The sequence below is a fragment of the Rousettus aegyptiacus genome, unplaced genomic scaffold (assembly GCF_014176215.1).
Source record: "Rousettus aegyptiacus isolate mRouAeg1 unplaced genomic scaffold, mRouAeg1.p scaffold_m13_p_3, whole genome shotgun sequence".
Lineage (NCBI taxonomy): Eukaryota > Metazoa > Chordata > Mammalia > Chiroptera > Pteropodidae > Rousettus > Rousettus aegyptiacus.
This window is the reverse complement of record NW_023416306.1, coordinates 162,821,130-162,841,742: the sequence shown is the minus strand read 5'-3', so window position 1 is coordinate 162,841,742 and position 20,613 is coordinate 162,821,130. Positions and strand designations below refer to the sequence as shown.

Sequence of the window (20,613 nt, the reverse complement as noted above, 5' to 3'; positions counted from 1 at the left end):
CTCCTAAATAAAGGCAAATTCTAGCGTGCACTATTGTTTAACTTCATGTATAAAGGGGCAGTCAATAAAAAAGGGGAAAAAATCCCCTGAACCCACCCTGTCATTTTTGAGACTGTTATAGATTTTCTTTCTGAGGCAAGTTTGCCAGCTTTTTAGGCTGAAGAGAAATTCCATTTCCATTACAGTGCAGGGAGAAACCTTAACTGTGACCATCAGCTAGTAATCTATATAGGATACGAGCGCATCCACTGCATTTTTGTTCTTCCAAGTGGCCAAACATTAAGTCAGCCTTAATCGTTTCACCTCCAAAGGTCATGCTGATCTTAAGTACTCATCCCATAAACACCATTTTTTGCTTTTACCAGCCATCAACTAAAGGAAGGTGAATGACCATGACAGGCCAGAGAATTATTGTGTCCACAGTATTTGACTAAGCTCCTACTTTTGTAACCTAAGACTTCTCCTGGCACCTTTAGCCCCGTTTCTGTATATAAATGCATGCCAAAGCACACGGCACTCCGATGCCGCTCACTGCTTACAGCCACACTCATTCCCTTCCATTTTTGATGGTGGTTCATTTTAGATCAAGTTATCCAACAAATGTTTTAGAGGAGCAGACTCCAACCTTTTTGGCACCAGGGACTGGCGCTCCTATGAGACGCTAATGCCCGGTGACCTGAGGTGGAGCTGAGGCGGCGACACTGGTCCTGGGGAGCGGCTGCAAACAGATGAAGCTTCACTCGCTCTCCTGCCGCTCATCTCCTGCTGGGTGGCCTGGTTCCTAATAGGCCACTGACTGCTACCAGTCCGTGGCCCCAGGGCTGTTTTAGAGTCAACCTTAGCTTGCCCATAAAACCCATAACAACTGAAAGACAAAAACTCTCAAATGTATTTCCAGGCAATGTCCATTAAAATGGCAAAAAAATCCAATTTTAGCATGTTACTTCCTTGTAAAATGGCTAACCATGTACTTTATAGTGGAATTATAAGACTGCAACTATATACCGTTTTTAAATGGTAATGTTAAAAAGTCTTTTTCTGTTTAAATTTCTGGAAATACTATTTAAAACAGATTTCTTCTGCAGAAATGTAGAGTATCTCAAGTAACACTGGAATGAACAAATGCCTTAAATTCAATGGAGCTTACTTTTTAAAACAGAGTCGAAGTGTCATTTCACCCACGCCTAACTACATGACAGCATTTATGCCCGTTATGTGTTCTTTCCTGCTTCAAGTCTTGTCTTTGGGATCAGCGCAGCAAAGTGCAGCTTACAAAATGGTTTAATAACTGGTTAATTCTTTCTTCTCCCAATGGAAAAGCAATAGCCACATAACAGACTGCTAGTTTTATGCTCTTAAAATATGGACTTTTACCCATGTGGTTTTATTATCTCTTCGGTATGTGACTATAGAAGTCAGTGACTTGTTTTTACAGTTAAATTTGGTCCTGAGAACGTCTGAATCTTTATTAGCCCTTCTGCATTAATTTGCTTTTTTCTAACCAACTTATAGCTTTAAAAAAAAAAAAGAAAAAACTACTTTTGATTCTTTAAATCAGTGATCCGTTTCTTAATTCTAAAGCATTGACACTTTTTGCCTTAACAACTTTAAAAACCACACACACATCTATTTTAATTCAAAAATTTAGTCCTATTTTGTAATTACCCATTCGATCTCTGTGATTATATAGTCTGTCATCTAAAAATATACTATTGAAATCTAATTTTTACATTTAAAAAATTATCTTCAGTAACTATTTTCTGTGGAGTTATTTCTGAGAATGTTTTTCAGAATGGGAGAATATATATCTGTATAGCTATAATCTTGTGATTTTAAAAGTCTGTTCTCTAATAACTTATGTATATACTTGTAAAAATTTTGTATAATTTTGTGATAATGTAGTTGCCTAAAATATTTATTTTAAAAGCATATGTTAATAGTAAATGAACGCATTTTAAGGAATTGTTCGTTTTTTTGCCCTGCCATTCCAGCTGTTTGTTTTCACCCCTCCCACCCACCCACCTCACTCACCCAGAAGGCAAAGGACTAGCTAGTACTTGGGAATCATTTACCAAAGCAGCACATAACCCAAGCAGCCTGTATGATCACAATTTTCAAATTAAACTTACTTAAAAAGTAGGATTGACCATTTTAAGCCACCTCATCACTTTTGGCCACTCCGGTTTTTGTGGATTATGAACAATACGATCCTCAGGAAAAGTGAAAGCAGCAACTCGACCTTTTAGAATAAGGATGCTCCCCGCTCACTGTATCTCTGTCTACACACACATCAGCCCTGTGGCCCCAAACTGGGTCATTGATACTGACAGTATCATCACGTAAATGCTGATACCTGACAAAGCAGTGTACAAACATGCCTCAAATGTTTTAATAGAATTTAGCTTTTCCTTGAACTGTCTTTTCCAGTCAAAACAGAGCAAACAACAAAAAAACACCCAATGTTAAAACCACTAATAAATTTACAAACTTGAAAAATTAGACACTTCAGATAGGCGAGAAACTTCATATTATGAAACCAATATATTCCAAGTTTCAAAGATTTGACAAGTTCTGTAGAATCTCTTTCATCAGTAGGTGGAAACTTTCAAAATTCACGATCTTCTGCCAGGTAGGACTGGGTGTCATTCACTGAATAAACAAAATCCAAAAAATTTTAAATTAACTGCTTTGCATCCGTATCTACCATATACTTCAACTAAGAAGTTGAATATTTTCAGATAATATTTGTTCTACAGATTATGATATATCAGATTTGAGAAGAGTAATTAATATTCCAAAACTTCCTTTCAATGTTTTACAATTACTAATGTCTGAGAAAACCAATGTGAGATTTGTAAGCAGTGTAACTCTTTTCGAGGCCTTAGTATATGTTCAGAAGTTGTAAAAGAAATTGATCTGGAGATGATCTAAGTAAATAAGCAACTGCTGGATAAAACAAAATTTGGTTTATGTAGCAAATTATTTTCCCAGAGGGCCCTTATAAAATTTAAGAGAAAAATCCAAGTTATAGTTTACTACAAATTTGTCTGCTTGCAAATTAAGAGACTACATATTAGAAAAACAGTTGAAGTAGCATCAGAAAAACTCGTTTGAAAAACGATCTCTACCTGGTTTGAGGCCGAATCCACTTCAAGGCATGCCGTGGCGGCACAGTGATGGCGGGGTGATAGAACGCGCAGTCAGGCCTTGTACACTGAGTGTTAAATCTACAGTGCTAAGGAGAGAGAACAGTTTCATCATCTGCAAAGCCACTACAAATAAAAACAGAGCAATCTGAGATGACAATGACCAGCCCACCCTAACACTAACAGGGCAAGAAATATGGTTTGCAACATTCATCTAAATATTAGTAAACCCTGAAAAAGGAAGAGTCCTCCCTGCAGAGACAAAATCCTAGTCAAAGAATAGCAGCAAGGCAGATTCCAAAAGGACCTTAGTATGTCATCATCACCCTACATGTACACCCTGCCTCACATATCCCTTAAGACTCTCTCCTGAGCGCCCTCATCTATGCCCAACTCCAGCTGGGGGAAGTGCACACTGTCCTCATGGCTTCAGGCTGCTATTTCAGAGATCATTCACTCTGAGCAAGTGGACAGCTGCAGACACATCAGCCAATCTTCAGCTCACAGACAAAGCCATCGGGATATGTTTGGGTGTATTACGCAGTATTACTGGGTTTCACCATCTCAGCTCTGGCACCGAGGTAGGGGAGAAAAAACCACCACATGCTTCCAGGCAAAGGCTGGAAACTGACTTGCAAAGGTGAGTTTTATTCTCCTGAGAGCTTAGGATACTAACATTCAATAGTTTCACACCACTTGGCCTAAGGAGCCCAACAGGTTCAATGACAACTAAGGAATAACTTGAAAGGTCTTAAAGACCATTAAATTAACTCTAACAAAAACAGTTAAATTTGCTAACGATCTTCCAGGTCTCACAATTGAGAAGTTACTAAATTCATTTTTGGGAAAATGAAAGTTCTTACTTTTGGATGATAGAAGGGACATTCCATTTTCTTACACGCAGGGAAGTACCGGCACAGCTGACTGCTGGAAGGCGGTGTTGGTGTTGTAGCTGCTAACAAACACAAGGGCAAGTACTCAACAAACTCATTTGGCAAAATAATTTTTAATGGAGTCTGATGTTTTTATGGGAACCACTCTTAAATTAAAATACGACGATGAGACACTCATTAATCAAGATAAATAAGAACAGTATGGGTATACTTGCTCTTTAAAGACTGGTTACAATAACTGATTCTGGTACAATTTGGAGGCTTCCCTTTTTTCTTAAAGTTCAACCTACAGTAACAAATGTCATTTTACTCTTTTTTTACCCAAGTGCAAACAGTGCACAAAGTCACTAACCTGGTTTTGGAGGCAGTACCGGAATTCTTCTACTCATATGAGTGAAGGGACAATCTGGCTTAGTGCATTTTGCATCATATTTACAATTTGGATGAATAAACAGACATTTTTCAGCAAATTTACAACTGGGGAAAGCTCTATAAAACAAAAACATATTATTCACATTCGATCTTCTCAATACACTATTAGATTTTGTAAAGTGGCTCATTTTATTCATATTCCACCCTACTTGTTCTGAGAAACAAAAAAGTAACAGGAAAAAAAGCAAACTCCATTTTTAAATGAGGCTAAATATCAAATTAGGATACAATTATCTATTCCAAAGCCTGGGGAAGTAGATTTTCAACTCAAGCCAAGCTACATGAAATAAGTTTTTTTTATGTGTAATGTACTCTAAAATTAAGGTCTATGTTTATACTATTCCACGAAGTAAAGTCAATATAGTAAGCACGATGTATGTGTAAGGCACTGTGCTACCAAAAAATGGTCTGCCTGTATATACATCTGTATTATTTTCACATCGAAATTTCCTACAGTTAAAACACGGAGAGATTCTACCTATAGGAAAAAAAATCTGAAAAGCCCTCTCTCAAAGCCCATTCCACTGAACCAGCCAGCTGGTAAGGAAAAATTATTCCCAAGTCCAAAATGTTTTCCCCTTACCTATAACTAGTATTTACCCTCAATGCCTTAGAAATCTGTGTAATGTTATGAACGGAATGCATACAAACTGGGGCAGTTATCATATCCTCATCTCCTTACCTTAAATATACGGAAATCTTCAAGGAAACCCAGAATTTTCAGTATCTCATAGGTATGAAGCACAAAGCAGCCTCCTCTCATCTCCCCACCCCTCAACACACACACACACACACACACACTATGCCACTTGGGGAGTGTCATGGTGTCACTGCATTTAGTTATAAACTCACACTTGTCTATAAGAAAGAAAAAACAAAATAAACTTATCGCATATAGAAATTAACCTGAAAACCAAAGTCGGTCTGCTGCTACTCACTTGCACGGTGAAACGGGGTGATGGTATGCGCACTCATCCCCGTTTTTACAGGCGGGCCAGTACTTGCAGCGCTCCAGGAGTTTTTCTGGTTTCTGTGGCAAACTCAGTTCACTCATCTCAGCTACAAAGGGAGAGGAATTAAAGTACCTCATTAATTATGATCAATTCAGCACGTGCCTCCTATAATAAGTTTCCCTCAAAACCCAGCCTTAATACCCCATCTTCTTCTGTCTATAGTCCCATGAAATCAATGAGTCCAGATAATCTCATCGACACTGTTAACAGAACCCTGTAGAGTACCAGCAAGTGGACTGTGCTTCTCACTGTGAAAAGGAAAGCAGACAGTGATGCTGTGACCAGAGCCAAAGTTCTCACAAAAAATTCCAATTCTCAAAATTATTTCAGAGCCGAATTAAAATATAAAAGGGAAGAGTGTCAAGTGGGGAGTCAAGAAAATGAAATGGAAACTGAAAACACAAATTGATAAAGGATGTGAATTATTCTCATTCTGGCAAGATGAGCAGTTCAAATACAAGTGTTCCCATTCACTGAGGTATATACTCACGTCAATGTCTGCAAAGAGAAGAAAAGACTTTTGCCTAAAATGGGTCACAAATGTCATTATCTACAAAGGCCTGGCAGATCACAGTGAGCCCAACTGGATATAAGATGATCAATGGCAGAAAGCCTCGGTGTGGAGCAAAGGTGGGGAGGAGCACACTGGAGAGCAAATGCATGCACCAGCCACGGGGCTCGCTGCCCCGCCCCCCTCAAGTCATGTCCACTACAATGTCAAGTACTATCTATTGGAAAGTGGGACCTGTGTTGCCAGATTATCTCCTGATTCAAAAAGCCAAAAACCATTTTAAATGACATCTAAATTGTAAATGCCGGCAATTAATTCAAACTGAAAACACAGAATAAACCAAATAAAATTATACCTAATGGCCATAACAAGCTGCCAACTTCTGGCCTGAGACACCCTACCCACCCCACCACCCCCCAACACATCATGGGTATTACCTATTACCATTCCAAATCATGTATATGAAAGCAGCTATCATTTCAACTACATCCCTCTTAACCAAGGTCAGGCCACGCCTAGACACTGAGGGGAAGTGTTATATAACATCTCTGAACTTCAGTTCCCAATTTACACACAAAAAAACAAATGTCTTCCTTTCGGTTTTATGATTAAATGGAAATAAGAATGCAAAACAGTCAATCAAAACCTAACAATGCAACAGACAGAATTCTAAGTACTTATTGTTCCAGTGACCCAACCTCAGTCTTCATTATAGGAGAATAAGGCACACAATTCCAGTCCTGAAGCCCAGACAGGAGAATCAACAGAGAGCTATTATGACTCTGCCTGATATACAAATATAAATATTCCACGTGACTTTAAAAAGCTAGTGAAAGTCATCATTTAGCTCCAGGATAAAAAGTATCCTGTCTCAAGTGTTTTTTGTGTCATCCTGAGAGAAAAAGTTCTTACCTTCTTCCTGAACGACATACTTTAGATTATGAAAACCCAGGCCAAATGAAAGAAGTTAATAGAATACCCAAGAACAGGCTGGCTGAAAATGGAGTAAAGTAGCTAGCTATTCACAAACTATATTAGTAAAACACTTTACAAGGAAACTTCACCTTTCTGATAGAAATGTTATAAGTCATATATACAAAGGTCTTGACTCTGGTTTTCCCTAACATTTACTTCATTAAAAGTTGTTAATACTTTTCCTGTCTACACTTTAAGAGGCGAATTCACTTTGTACTGCAAGCTATAAAATCTGCACTGCCATATAATGGCCAGTGTGAGTGGCTTAAAACAGCTGTTGCTAGCATCCTTGAAATACTGGACAAAGCCACCAAAAACAATTATAAAGTTTCAAACTTCCTGCTTGGGCGTGGAAAGCAAGACCAACCAGGGTCTCTTGGTGACTTATAGAGGAGTCTCTCCAGCACCACTCAGGTTTTACTGCCCAGCTTGATCCTCAAGCATCAGTGAAATACTGAGTCTCCCAGATCAAAGCAACGGAGGAGGAGGCTCACCACTGATCTCAGCTGTCTCTGTAATGGCCACAGCACTTGCGTAACCTAGGCCAGAAGTTTTACTAACATGTTGAGTGTCACTGCCATACCATATATACCAATCAAACCTAACATCAACATCTACATTTAAATGAAATGAGACCCTCACACACATGCACAAAAGTTACGAAACTAAAAACCACAGTAGTAAATCACCAGAATCTTTTCTTATTTTAGATGAAATATACAAGGTCGAGAAATCTGCACTGCCTGTTGCAGTTCTTACCCTTTACTATTTAAATTTTTTTTTGCCTTTCAAAAGGGTCAAATTTTCAACTCCCTACAGGAATCAAAACTATTAACAACACATCATTGACTCAGCGGAAAAAGCATTCAGTTCTTCACCCACTCATGATCTCCCCCTAAGGGCTACTACATTTTCAGCTACCAAAAAAGATATTTAATACATTTTCATCTCTGCCAAGAAGAGGATTACTTGGGAAAAATTTCAAAACCCAATTTTGTTTTTGCTTTATATGGTTCATTTTTAGATTCAACAGTTGTCTCTCCTACCAATGAAGTTGTTTCTAAAACATTTAGAAGGCATGAGGAACATATGCTCTACCATGAATGAAAGTGGTCAGTAGGGCTGCACCTGCCGCCGGTGTCCAGCAAGAGCAGCAGCCACATGAGTGATCTGCTTCGTCTGCCTAAAACGTGCCACGATCCGCCAACTACATCCGACTTCTAAATACTATGCTTCGATGTGATTTAAACAGAATATCTTTTCTGAACTTGAATTTCATGAAGTATTTTGACAGACTGGGTGAGAAACTCCTCACGGGAATTTCACTGAGGTAGAAATAGTATCAAAATCCAAATTCATTTTTCTGTCAAGTTAACTAGAAGAGAGACTATTGCTGGTACAAGGGGAAAGTAAAAAAAAAAAGAAAAAAAAGAAAAAAAAGAAAAATATATATATATATCAAGGTAAACAGAATTGAGAATGATAGTTCATCCTTTAACATGCGTAACTGATTTTTTTTGGCTTCCATGGCTGAACACTGTTTTACCACTGGAGTAAGAGCCAACCTACATAACATACACAGGAGAAACATTCTCAAATCTAACTGGCTGTTTTGTCTGAAAAAAGAAAAAAGGCCACTACTGAATAAAAAATGAAAGCAAGGCCAACAACCAATATTCATTCCAGGTAGAGAAACATGTCAAAGAGTTCCTTCAAAATGACAGCACTCCGAGAGGGAAAATCTGAGCTCTCAAACACACCATTGGAAAAGCTACCATCTGGGCCATCAAGCTGCCTGCTCATCAACTGCAACTGCTGTGGGTGGAGGAGACCTCTGAGTCCCTTGTTTGAGGCTGCAGTTTGGTTTACAGGTTTCATTCCTTCAAAGCTCATGTCCTCCTCTTGATCTGACATGTATCCTGGGGGGCTGGGAACACCATCCAGCGTCACTATAAACTTGGGACTTGCAGGTTTATCTGGTTGTACAAGATCTCTGCCAGATAGATAGAAAATACCATAGAATTAGGGAAACAAACACAAAAAGCTGTGCCTCCTAACGTGCTCTTCCAACTGTCACTCTCTTACTTGCTCTGTGATTTCTTCAGTGGGAAAAAAAAGACTGTAGGACTTCCAGGCACAGTGCTAGTGGATTCCTGCTACCACACAATGGCCATGGCCAATCACTGTGGCGAGGTCGCCAGCGACTCTCCAGGCTGCACTAAGGACAATCTCTCCTCAATCCTGACCGCCCCCCTGCCCATTTGATACTCAAGGGTCACATGGAAATAAACTGAAAAATCAGCATCTATGCTCAGAACACAATGGCCAGCAGTTCTACATTTATGCTACTTTTTTTATCTGTATGTTTCTTAGAACATTTAGTTAATTTTCTAAGGGAAGAATCACCCCAACTGGCTCTTTTTGGAGAGATTTCCTGACTTTGATCACTTGCCTTTTAAATTTTCATTCCCTAGATGCTCATAAAGAATCTTATTAACAGAGCTAAATCATACACTGATTTATTTGTAGGATAACAAATTTGTAAACAAGAAAGATGAACTGGAATTTCTGAAAAGGGAATTTGGCTTACTATACGCAGCCTAACTACTAAATCTATAAAAGCGCTCTACACTGAGGGCTGGGGGCGGGGAGGAGGGGAGCTGGGAACTAAGGTTAAACTGCACTATCTAATCAACACAAATTAGCTACGCAAGAAAAAGAAACCATCTACCGTGTCTGCATAAGGTGTCCTGAAAGTACCCGCAGGGTATCTGCAGTCTTCATCCCCGCCTCTTGGTTTGGTGTCACTACTACTTCCTCAGACAGCTTTGGCTTCTTCAGAATAAATGATCTCGTGTCTGCATGGACCATGGATTCCATGTCATAGTAATCTGAGCCAAAAAAATTGGCCACAAATGTTTACTTTTGAATATATCTTGCATTCCCAACATCACACATGTGAGAAGAATGTCAATTTTTTATCTACTTGTAATTATTTTCAAAGGAAAATCACAATGGTTCTACTCGGGCTTTGCAAACATCATCTCCAATGCTCCTTCCCTCAGCCGGCACGTAACCAAGGGAGACTATAGTGCAACCCTTGCCTACAGCACAGACAGGTTCTCACGGGAGGCATCTAATGGGGTACTATTAATAATATAAACTCACTTTAGCTACAATGATATTTTCCAAAAACATGGAGCATAAAGAGTCCTCATGTTCCTTAGAATTACTATACAAAGATTGTTTAAATCTGTTTTGTTCACTTTGCACAGTACCATTTACAGAAATGAACACGTCCTGATAAAAGGAATTCAACTGTCATAATTTCTGCCTGACTGTAAATAAAAGACTACTTTGAGAGGGAATTTTAAGAAGAATGGGCTTTAAAAAAAATACAGCAAGGAAAATATTGACCTTCAATACAAATAACCGCAGCTCACATATCTGTAATATGCTTCTTAGGCTCAATTACTTTATAAAACATATCAAGACCTTAAGCCCCAAATGCAGATGGCTAACCTATCAATATGCAATCAACCAACTAATGTTAATGACTGCCACTTCTCCAAAAGGTAACAGGCAAAAAATAGAGACCAAAATTCACAGGATATTCACCCATGTTCATTAACTAAAAAAAACCCAAAATGAACACTTGAGAGCATTGCACTAGCTAGGTACACAAAGAAAAAATAGGAAAAGAGACGTCTACACAATTTCAGAACAGTATGCCCCACAAGGGGTACAGACGAGGTGTTGGGGGAATACAAAGCAACCTACTCCAGCCGGGAAAGGAAAAGCTCATAGGGGATGAACAACTGAAGCAAGTACGCAACTGAAGCAGGTATTAAAGGAACACGGGAATAATCTAGGAGGGGGAGAGAGCACGGGAGGGTAGAGGTTTTCAGGGAGAGGAAATCACATGGCAAGAGGCGGGGCTTCCAGAAGGCACAAGGGATCTGAGACACACTCAGAGGCCTGTGGCCGGAGGGTTAGGTGTGATGGGCTGAGTGGCTGACAGGAAAGGAAGGCTGAGGCATAAAGGATCTTGTGTCCCTGAGTATAGATTCTGTTCTAGTAATAAGGAATCAAGAGAGGTTTCTAAGCAGGGAAGTAACATGATTACACTGGTTTTTATAAAAAGAGGCAGTGTTAAGGATGGTCTGGAGTCCTAGACCTCAGCTAGGAAGCTACCGCCCAGGAGAAATTGTGAGGGTCTCAATGAAAAGATTCTCACCCTTTTTCCTGTTCTAACACAGGTAAGAGGGAGAAAAGCCATTGCATCCTCCCATCGGCACTAGCAATTCACAGCACTGGCATCTCGGCCACCGTCCCAGAAGGGAAGCATCGCTGCCTTGCCCTGTGAGGGCAGCAGAGATGGTAAAGACGAATGTACAATGGAGGAGGAGAAACCTGATTCAGGAAAGGGAACAGGAGAAAAGGCTGACTAAAAAGGAGGCAAAGATAAATCTCAATTTTAAATTTATTTTGTTTGAAGTTTCTGTGGGGCTCTCAAATATTTAGGAAGTTGAGAATTCAACTGTGATCATTATGAAGGGAAGACAAATAAGAAACAGTCGAAACTGAAGGTGAAATAAGAATGTTTAATTAATTGTACATATTCAGTGCTGCGATCTTCTCACTGAATCCTCACGTTATAGATGACCACTTTGCAACTCCAAGCTCTTAAGCGACTCTCTGAGGTCTCATGGTTAGCAAAGGTAAAGTCCGGAATTCAGTCCGAGAGCTGGACACTCCTTCCCACCACCCTGCACAGTTCTGAAGCAAAGTAGTTCTACTAGTTTGCACCTTGGGAGAATCCAGAAGAGATGAAAATAATGCTGAGGGAAGGACACAGGGTCAAATTAACAAAAGAAGAGAGGGGTTGGTAAAGAAGAATGAAAAGGAGTTAGAAGAGAAATAGATAGTTAAGTCTGTGAGAGCCAAAGGCTCAGAGATTGAAGAAAACATGGGAATTCAAGGGTCACAAACTGGCTTAGAAAAGTGCACTGAAAACAGCTCCACATCTACACAAGTCACTGGCCACCTCTGCAAGATTAACGGTAGCAGCTGGGTCAAGTAGAATCAGACAGATGAAACAGTGACATCTTCCGGATAAAGAACGCAGGCTGACTGCACGTACTTCATTTCCTCCTGAAACTCCACTAAAACATCAATAAAGGTTTTAATTACCAAAAAACAACAACAACAACAACAACAACAACAACAAAAACCACATAAACTCACAAGGAAAATAATTGTAAAAGGAGAGACAACCACATTTTGAGAGTGGAAAGCAGCAGATCCACAAAAGCCGAGTCTAAAACCAATAATGAAGCAATCCAATGTGGATCCCAAGATTCTCCAAAGGTTGAGATACTGGCAGCAGGTGGGACCTTGGGAAGGAGTGAGGGGAAGACAGGGCAAAACAGAAGTGTGCTGGAGTGTCCACTGCAGTCACGGTTTGCTCTTCCTAAGCTGCTCTCTTCGTTTCTGATCCTTACTGCACCTACTCCCCTACCTCTACACTGAAGTGGTGTGAAATGACTGGATAGGCACCTTCCCACTGATCACTGCTGAAGAGGCCTATGGATGAAGTACCATGATGTGAAAAAAAAGGCACTACAACAAAATAAATATATACACTACTGAAAAATTTTAGAGTTAGTTAAGATTTCCTGATAACCTGACCATTTTCTCCAATGTAGAAAGTAGTTTTAGACTCTTGAAAGGTAAAAACAAGAGGGCCTCTGGATCAAGGGAAGCTGGCCATGCCGAAAGAAGCGCCATTCTGAAAACAGGGAGGGGGTGTTAAACATCATGCAGTAATTACTGTTGAGGTGGCTTCCCTCGTTCCCATCCCCACTTAGCTCCCAGAACTGTGGCAGCCAATCCATTACATGCTTTGAAAGACCTTGCTTTGGAGAAGCTGACCAGCCTAAGACCCTGATGCCAGGGCACTGAAACCAGACAGGATAAACAAATCACTCTCCACCGCAGTCTACTACACCTGGATGTGAGGTCAAAAGCCACCACCCCACCCAACGAATGAAACCAGAACGCTGATCAGCTTTTTAACTGCCCCACTCTTAAATTTAAGACAACGAAGGGTCCCCAACCAGCTGAGAAAAATCTGTCATGAAAATATTGATCAAAATAACTTAAATACCAAAGAAGAAGGGGGGGGGGAACATCTACAATTTTAATATCCTCAGAGAAATAAGAGAAAATATTGCATACATGAAACAAAATCAGTATGTTAAAAAGAAAATAGAGGGGGAGGGACATGCACAGACATAGGGCTCTCAGAAATAAAAACGTAATATAAGAGGTAAGCAAAAAATGTAGTCATTCGCAAGCCTTGCAGAACCACTTGACGCCTCAAACTGCATGTGTACCATAGATAAAAATAAAAACTGAAGGAAATAAAAATGTACAAGAGCTGCTGAAGCATATACAATATACACAGACCTTAGTTTCCAAACAATTTGCAAGAAAATACCCGTATGCAGAAAGCAGGATGGGATGTTGGGAGGTGAAAGGGCAAAATCAAGAATGTAGAATATCTCAACACTTTTACAGGTAGAAAGCAGCAGCCTGAAGACAGGCAGAGAACAGCTATGCGAGTTTCACAGAAACAGAATGTCACCTGGGCAGGACCTGGTACCTGGGAGGAAGGTAACCCTCAGGGACAATAAGCACATCTTTTTGAGACAGAAGGCCATGGAAGGGTCAGTGAATACAGTTATCGACTGTGGCGTTTCCAATAACACGCGGGTTTAGGGGACACAGAAGGAAGGAGGAAATACAAAGTTTAAATTTAAGATTGTATGTATCCAATGGCTCCCTTCCTTTGTTCAGCAGACATTTATCAGGAAATGCACATGCATCTCACAGGGGCTGGGCACTGAAAACACAGAAATAAGCAAGGCACCAGCCCCAGTCCGGAAGTAACCATAGGAAGTGTGCCTGTGTGTGTTGGGGGTGGGGGAGACTAGTAAGTAATTAAGTAACAGCGCCTCTAAGAATCTTCATTTCTGATCCTTGCTGCACCTATTCCTCTACCTCCATACTGAAGATATTTGAAATAACTAGATATGCAATCAGTTCTAGTATCAAAAGGGAGGACAAGGTTGAACAGGCCAGAGGACAATAAAGGAGCTCAGGGCAAAAGCTGGGTGGAGAGGTGAGTAGGGTAGAAACTCAGGTCATTTCTAGAGCAGGGAGAGAGCAGCCAACAGATTCCGGGGGCCCGGGTGAAATGGCAACAAAGAAACAAAGTTCTTCAATGAGGCCAAAAATACAAACATCATATAAGATGAAAACAATGCAGATCTTGTCTCCTGGCCCTAAAATATCTTCACAGATCTAAATTTAGTATCTTAGGGCCGGCTCTACGAGATACAAAATATGTTAAATGAGGTATAAGGAATGGAAATAGCAACTGAAAAATGCTAGATTACACTGCAAACTTAAGGTTATTACTGACCTTGACTCATCTGCAGGGTTTCTGCCATTACTGGATCAATTTGCAGTCGGGATAACAATTGCCTCTGTTGAGTTCCTAGAATATAAATTTTAAAACTTTACTAAGCTTAAAAAACTGTACCAGCATACGTGTTTCTGAGAAATCAAGCTCGAAATAATCTTTCTGAGCCCTTGAAGTCCTAAAAATAAATTAAAGCTTCAACAATACAATTTAACAATATTTATACACCTTTGATCTCTAAGACAAGAAACCTGTACTCAGGGTTAACAAACCAAAAATCGTAATGTAGAATATTCCTGGTTCTCCTTCTGGAGGCGTTTTCCTGGATTGGAGATAAAAGTAAAAGCATGGGAAAGCCAGCGGGAGTTGTCGGGCTGACGTACAGCTTGCACCATGGGAAACAGAGGACAGACAGCCAACTGCAAGATCAACCTAAGTAGCTCATCTCCCTCCATCACCTGGGCTCACGATTGTATTTCCCCTCACCCACCCCTCAAATTGTGAAACAAAGCGCTCCAGAGTTATCTGGTTAGAGTTCCCAAAAGACAAACTAAGGGCTTGGATAGATACAAAGAGAACACTGAACACGTACTACACTCAACTCCACAGTCCAGATCCTACCTAAAAACATGAAAACAAGATGCTCAGCTAGAGTACTTACTATTTCTTAAACTGGTTCATAATTTCCTCATAGTTACACTGCAAAACAAAGCACTGATGAAGAACTGACTTTCTCTATCTTCAATCTGAAGGTAGGCACTCTGAGGGGATGAGAGGATGCCACGATTCTCCAAACCTCCCCTGCCCATTGCCCAGCACACATCAGGTACTTACTTGTAGACTTAAATGTTAGAGTACAATGTACAAAGGGATGTGACTGACAGGGCTGCAAATACTGAAATAGTAATTAGATGCCTGTGTGCTAACTTTTAGTGCTTCTACAACCGACGGTTACACAAGGACATCCTTTGCTCACTCAGTGCAAACACAGAAACAACCAACTGCTTGCCAACTACCATGCTGAATTAAAAAGATTTTTTAATTTTAAAAACTACACTCAGTTGAAAATTTTATCAGCTATTTTCCTTTAAAATTGTTACATTACATTAACGTTTTAACGGTGTGCCAAAAAAAGGTTAATTCCCTCCAACATGATAAAAACACCATAAATTCCAAGGAGCTGACCTAGCAATGAAACAGAGATGTCATCTGGTCTGGTACTCCTGTAGGACAGCTTGAGAAACAGACGTGTTAGGTTACAAGAAACATGTTCTTCCAATTCAAATACGACAGGTCTCTACCATAACCAGTGAACAATGAATTACACATTTTAAAATAATTTTACAAGAAATATATGGAAAGGACCATTTTCTCACATTTCAAAAATTATCAACACATTAGAGAGATCCACTATAGAGGATGGAATTCTGGTAAGTTCCAGGCTTTGAAGTTAAATCATAGAGAGTGCAATTTTGTCATTAAAGGTCCATGAAAACTTCAAGCTTTGTGACTTTCTGCCTCTGTATGAGAACTAGTCAACTTACATGAAAAGATACAGACCCACAGGGAAGCATCTAGAAGATATCATGGTAAGAATTTACCTTTCTCAAAGTTTCTAAGGAAACCAACTATTTTTATACCAGTAGTCCTTGACTGTGATTCCAAATCTAATTCCTCTTGAGTATCTTCGAACTCGCTGTTGCATTCGGTTGTTAATGATGAATATTCATTCATTTTAACCTCTAAAGATGAAATTTTTGCTTCATTCTGTGACACCCTAACATTTAGATCAAAAAGATTTGCTTCCGTTGTCAAAATTGCTGCTTTCATTCCTTTAATTTCATTGATATCAGCTGATATTTTCCTTAAAAGATGGGAAATATTGTCTAGCTCATTCAGTGAACAAGAGGAACTTGTTACAGAACCTAAGTCAACTGGCCCAGGTGAGAAGAAAATCGGTAAAGAAGGTGATGGAAACCTCGAAGACATTTTCATAAAATTCTCTCTCCTTAATATTGGTAATTTTTCTTTCACAGCCCATTAAATAGTGTCATCAAAAGTAAAGGTACCAATTAAGGCTGTTACTTTTAAGAAATATTAAAAGTGAATAACATTTTAAAACCTGTAATTACAAAGACAGGGTTGTACATTTCTGGAGTCAAAACTCGAAAGTAAAGTCCTACTTATAGCTCCTCTCCAAACAATAAGCCCTATTATTACATACAAAAGAAATGTCTTCTGATTGGCTGAAAGCAGACATGTGACACACAAAGAATTTTCTATTATTTACCTCATGACAAGAAGCATTTAAGATCTGAAGCCTCCATTAGCAATGTAATAACATTAACTACTTCATGCCAGAATGTGATATGAATTTAGTACACTTTTGTCCCTTCATCTACTAAACCATAATTTTTAAGCTTCAGATTAAATTGTCTTAACATCTTCATATCTTCAGTTTCGCTTCTCCTTAAAAATAATATAAGACAGTACCTAACACTTCTTTTGTAGGGAGAGGGCAAGGAGGATAACTGGACCCGTGGTCAGACAAGTGTCTTTAAAGATATGTGTGGAAATAATGGAATTCAACTGCACTCACATGATATGGCGGAAATTCAAAAATAGGGGAAATGAGGATTTGGCCTTGGTTTGATACTAGAGCATCATGAGATATAAGATTTTCTCCCATTCTGTGGAGCTGTCTTTTCATTTTCTGGACAGTACCCTTTGAGACACAAGTTTTACCACTTATGATACTGAGTCCAACTCACCTAATGTTTTGTTGGTGCTTGTGCTTTTGGTGCCACCTAAGAAACCATTGCCTGTTTAAACCAGGTTCATTTATACCTATTTTTTCTCTTAAGAGTTCTGTATAATTTTAGCTCTTACATTCAGGTTTTGATCCATTTTGAGTGAGTATTTATATATCGTATAAAGCAAGAATCCAACTTCATTCTTCTGCAAGTGGATATCCAATTGTCCAGCACCATTTGTTGAGAAGACTATTTTTTCCCCACTGAACTGTCTTGGCATACTTGCTGAAAATCCATTGATCATAAATGTATTGGTTCATTTCTGGATTCTCAATTTGATTCCACTGATCTGTATTACACCCTTATTTGAGTGCCAGTTTGATTACTATAATTTGGTAGTAAGTTTTCAAAATTGGGAAATGTTAAGTCCTCCAACTTTATTAATTTTCAATAGTTCTGGCTATTCTAAGTCTTCATTTCCATATGAATTTTAGGAAAAGTTAGCATGGATTTTAACAGACTGAGTTAAATTCACAGACCAATTTGGGAGTATTACCAACTCAGGGTAAAGTCTTCTGATCCATTAACATGGAATGTCTTTCGACAGCTTTAGTTTGAGAAAGGTCATTTTTATTTTGGTTTACTTGCCAAGCAAGAAGTAAGTTGTGCAGAAGGGTAGACACAACTCCCACAGCCTCTCCAAAATAATTCTTATAAAGAATTGTAGGCTTTGATTTCCCAGTTAAATAGATGTTGTCCACAATAACAGAATATAGAAAAAGTACTTAAATTTATATAACACTCTTTATTCATTTCTCCATTGCCGTTGTAAATTAATCTAATTCTTCAAAGGATAAAAAATAATTTTCAAAATTTACAAGGCTCTGGTCTCACCCAGAAATTTTTTAAGAAAACCAGTTGACAGATGACATTAGGGAGAACAGCACATCCACAGCCAAACTCCACCAGCAAACCAGCTGGCTTGCGAGAGTAGCAAACACAACTTCAATGAGAAAAGCAAGAAAGCAGAGGGTGAGTCACAAAGAAAACAAGGTGCCTAAAAAGAACCCATCTGAAGCTTCCTGTGATCACCCATTGTGTCCAGCTTAACTCTACAATGAAAAATAAAGATTCTTCCATAGATTCCAATGTAAAAATCCATCAGCAGAGGAAGTTTACATATTTTAAAAAAACTAGAACACAGAAAGGTTAATGTCAGCTAGTAAGTGGCAGAGCCCGGATGAACAGTCAGTCAGGATCCCTGAGTCCATATCCTCATCACCACTGTGTTGTTATATTTCTCTCCATAATAATTAAGTAGAATAAAACACGTCAGAGAAACTCATGTGGTGTAATTCCTATTTTTCATATACCTATGTGTGCAGGCATATAAATATACATATAATTCTACTTTACACAGAAAGGTACATCTGTGTGTGTGTGTGTGTGTGTGTGTATGTGTGTATATATAAATATATATACATATGAAAAAATGCCAAGGCGACTACAGATAGACAAACTGTTTTCAGGGTTTACCTGTGAGAAAGACAGTGGGCAGAAAGAAAAGGGTACTTTCCTTGTTTTCTCTGAATATAAAAACTTCTCTTACTATGACTTATCACAGTGCTTCCAGTCCAATGTGATACACTGAATATATATGTACTTATAGTCTTTCATTCTGGAGAGTCCATAAAAATGAACTGAAAAACTTAAAAAGGGCATAAATCTTTAGTAACGCATAGCAGTGAATGCCGAATTAGGTTTCTAAGATTATCCACTGAGGCATAAGAAGTATCAAAAATTCTTTAGAAGTAGACTTATCTCCTCCTCAAGAGTTCTATTTTTACATGTTCTAACATATGCACCAATAATAGCATGTGTGTATATGTACATAAAATATGTATATTGAGTGCACACACTAAAAAATGATTCTACTATACAAAAAATTATATGGTCACAAATATGGAAATCACAGGATTTAACAACTTCTGCAAAACAGAAAATATACAAATATGGGCTGTGAGGAAAAGCAGAAAAGCCTCAAATAAGACCCTGAGAAAACTCCAAGTCAAATACAAGGCAGATTACACGGACATTTACTGAATTTCTATTACATGACAGAAACTGTTCTGGGCCCTCAAAAAAGCAGTGAACACACACACACGCAAATCCCTGGTCAAAGAGCTTACATTCTGGTGTAGAGGGGAAGGAGATGGACCTCAGAAACAAGCAAAGTGCCTGTTAAAACACAACATTTTATGTTGATGATACATATTTTAAGTCCTGAGTCTGGATAAAAATATCTAAATATAAAAATATAAAGCACACATTAGATGGTAATAGTGCTGTGGAGAAAACTAATCGTTTAGGAAAGCGGGTTAGGGAGTGTGGAGCCGGGGAGCTGGGGAAGGCCTCACAGAGACGTCTGAACAAACTACCTGTGGATACCTGGAAAAAAACATTTCAGGGGGAGGGCAAAAGCATCTCACACACGCTCTTCTTTCAATGCTCTGAAAGAAAAACACACCAGACGTGTCTAGGAAACAGCAAGGAGAACAAAGTGAAAGGAGGGAAGCGGGTGGTAGGCAACGAGATCAGAGAACTTCTACTTGCAGTGTCATAGGGAGCTGCCCCGAGGGTTCTGAGCAGAGTGGCGTGATCTAATCTACAGTTTACATGGATCACTCTGCTGCTATGTGAAACAGACTGTAGGAGGACAAGTTTGAAAGCAGACAGACTACTAAGAACACTATTCCAAAAATCAAAGCAAGTCATGGATGGTAATTTAAGGCTAGGATGGTAAAGGTGATGATGAGGAGTGAGTGACTTTTAATATATTCTTAAGGTAGAAGCTGACAGGATCTTCTAAAGGTTTGGAAGACTGGAGGGAGGTAAAAGGAGAGGAAAAGAGGGAAGAAAGGAGAGAGAGAAAAGGAAGGATGGCTCTAAGTTTGAAAGAAAGAAGAATAGCACCATGTTTCTGGCCTGAGATACTAGAAAGGTAGAGCTGCCATAAATTAAAATAAGGAAGACAGCAGGAAGAACAGATCAGAGGGAAAAATTGTTAGGGGTTAGGTTTTAGACAAGTTTTAAATGATTTATTATATACCCATGAAGAAATGTAGAATAAACAGTTGGATAGAAATTAGGAATTCAGGGGCAAGGTCCTAGTTAGAGATAGAGACCTGAGAGCTGGCAGTGCTTGTTGAAAGCAACACAGGGAATCCAACTGGTAGAGGCTGGAGCAATGAGCAAGGACAACGAAGGGCATGAAGCAGAAAACGAGGTTTACAAATGGTACAGCCACAGACATTGACAAGAAAATTTTTTAACTCTCAAAGAGGGTTTTTTTTCCCTAAAGTAACTCAGAGAATTGTCTGGGGGTAATCTAGACGGCTAAT

General features: G+C 39.1%; 1 protein-coding gene across 4 annotated transcripts in view; it reads right to left on the bottom strand.

The window, feature by feature from the left end:
• Nucleotides 1-2,365: 2,365 nt before the first annotated feature.
• Nucleotides 2,366-20,613, bottom strand: part of ZC3H14 (zinc finger CCCH-type containing 14) — a 33,347-nt gene continuing 15,099 nt past the window's right edge. Inside the window, exons 10-17 of one of the 4 annotated variants that reach the window (XM_016123794.2) lie at nucleotides 14,460-14,534; nucleotides 9,702-9,861; nucleotides 8,731-8,963; nucleotides 5,410-5,530; nucleotides 4,392-4,528; nucleotides 4,010-4,101; nucleotides 3,129-3,235; nucleotides 2,366-2,649 (exon numbers count right to left, since the gene is read on the bottom strand). In XM_016123794.2, coding sequence (XP_015979280.1) covers nucleotides 2,643-2,649; nucleotides 3,129-3,235; nucleotides 4,010-4,101; nucleotides 4,392-4,528; nucleotides 5,410-5,530; nucleotides 8,731-8,963; nucleotides 9,702-9,861; nucleotides 14,460-14,534 — 932 coding nt within the window. In that variant the 3' untranslated portion in view covers nucleotides 2,366-2,642. The remainder of the gene's footprint in view (nucleotides 2,650-3,128; nucleotides 3,236-4,009; nucleotides 4,102-4,391; nucleotides 4,529-5,409; nucleotides 5,531-8,730; nucleotides 8,964-9,701; nucleotides 9,862-14,459; nucleotides 14,535-20,613) is intronic. The other 3 variants (XM_016123795.2, XM_016123797.2, XM_016123798.2) reach the window with 3 other exon arrangements.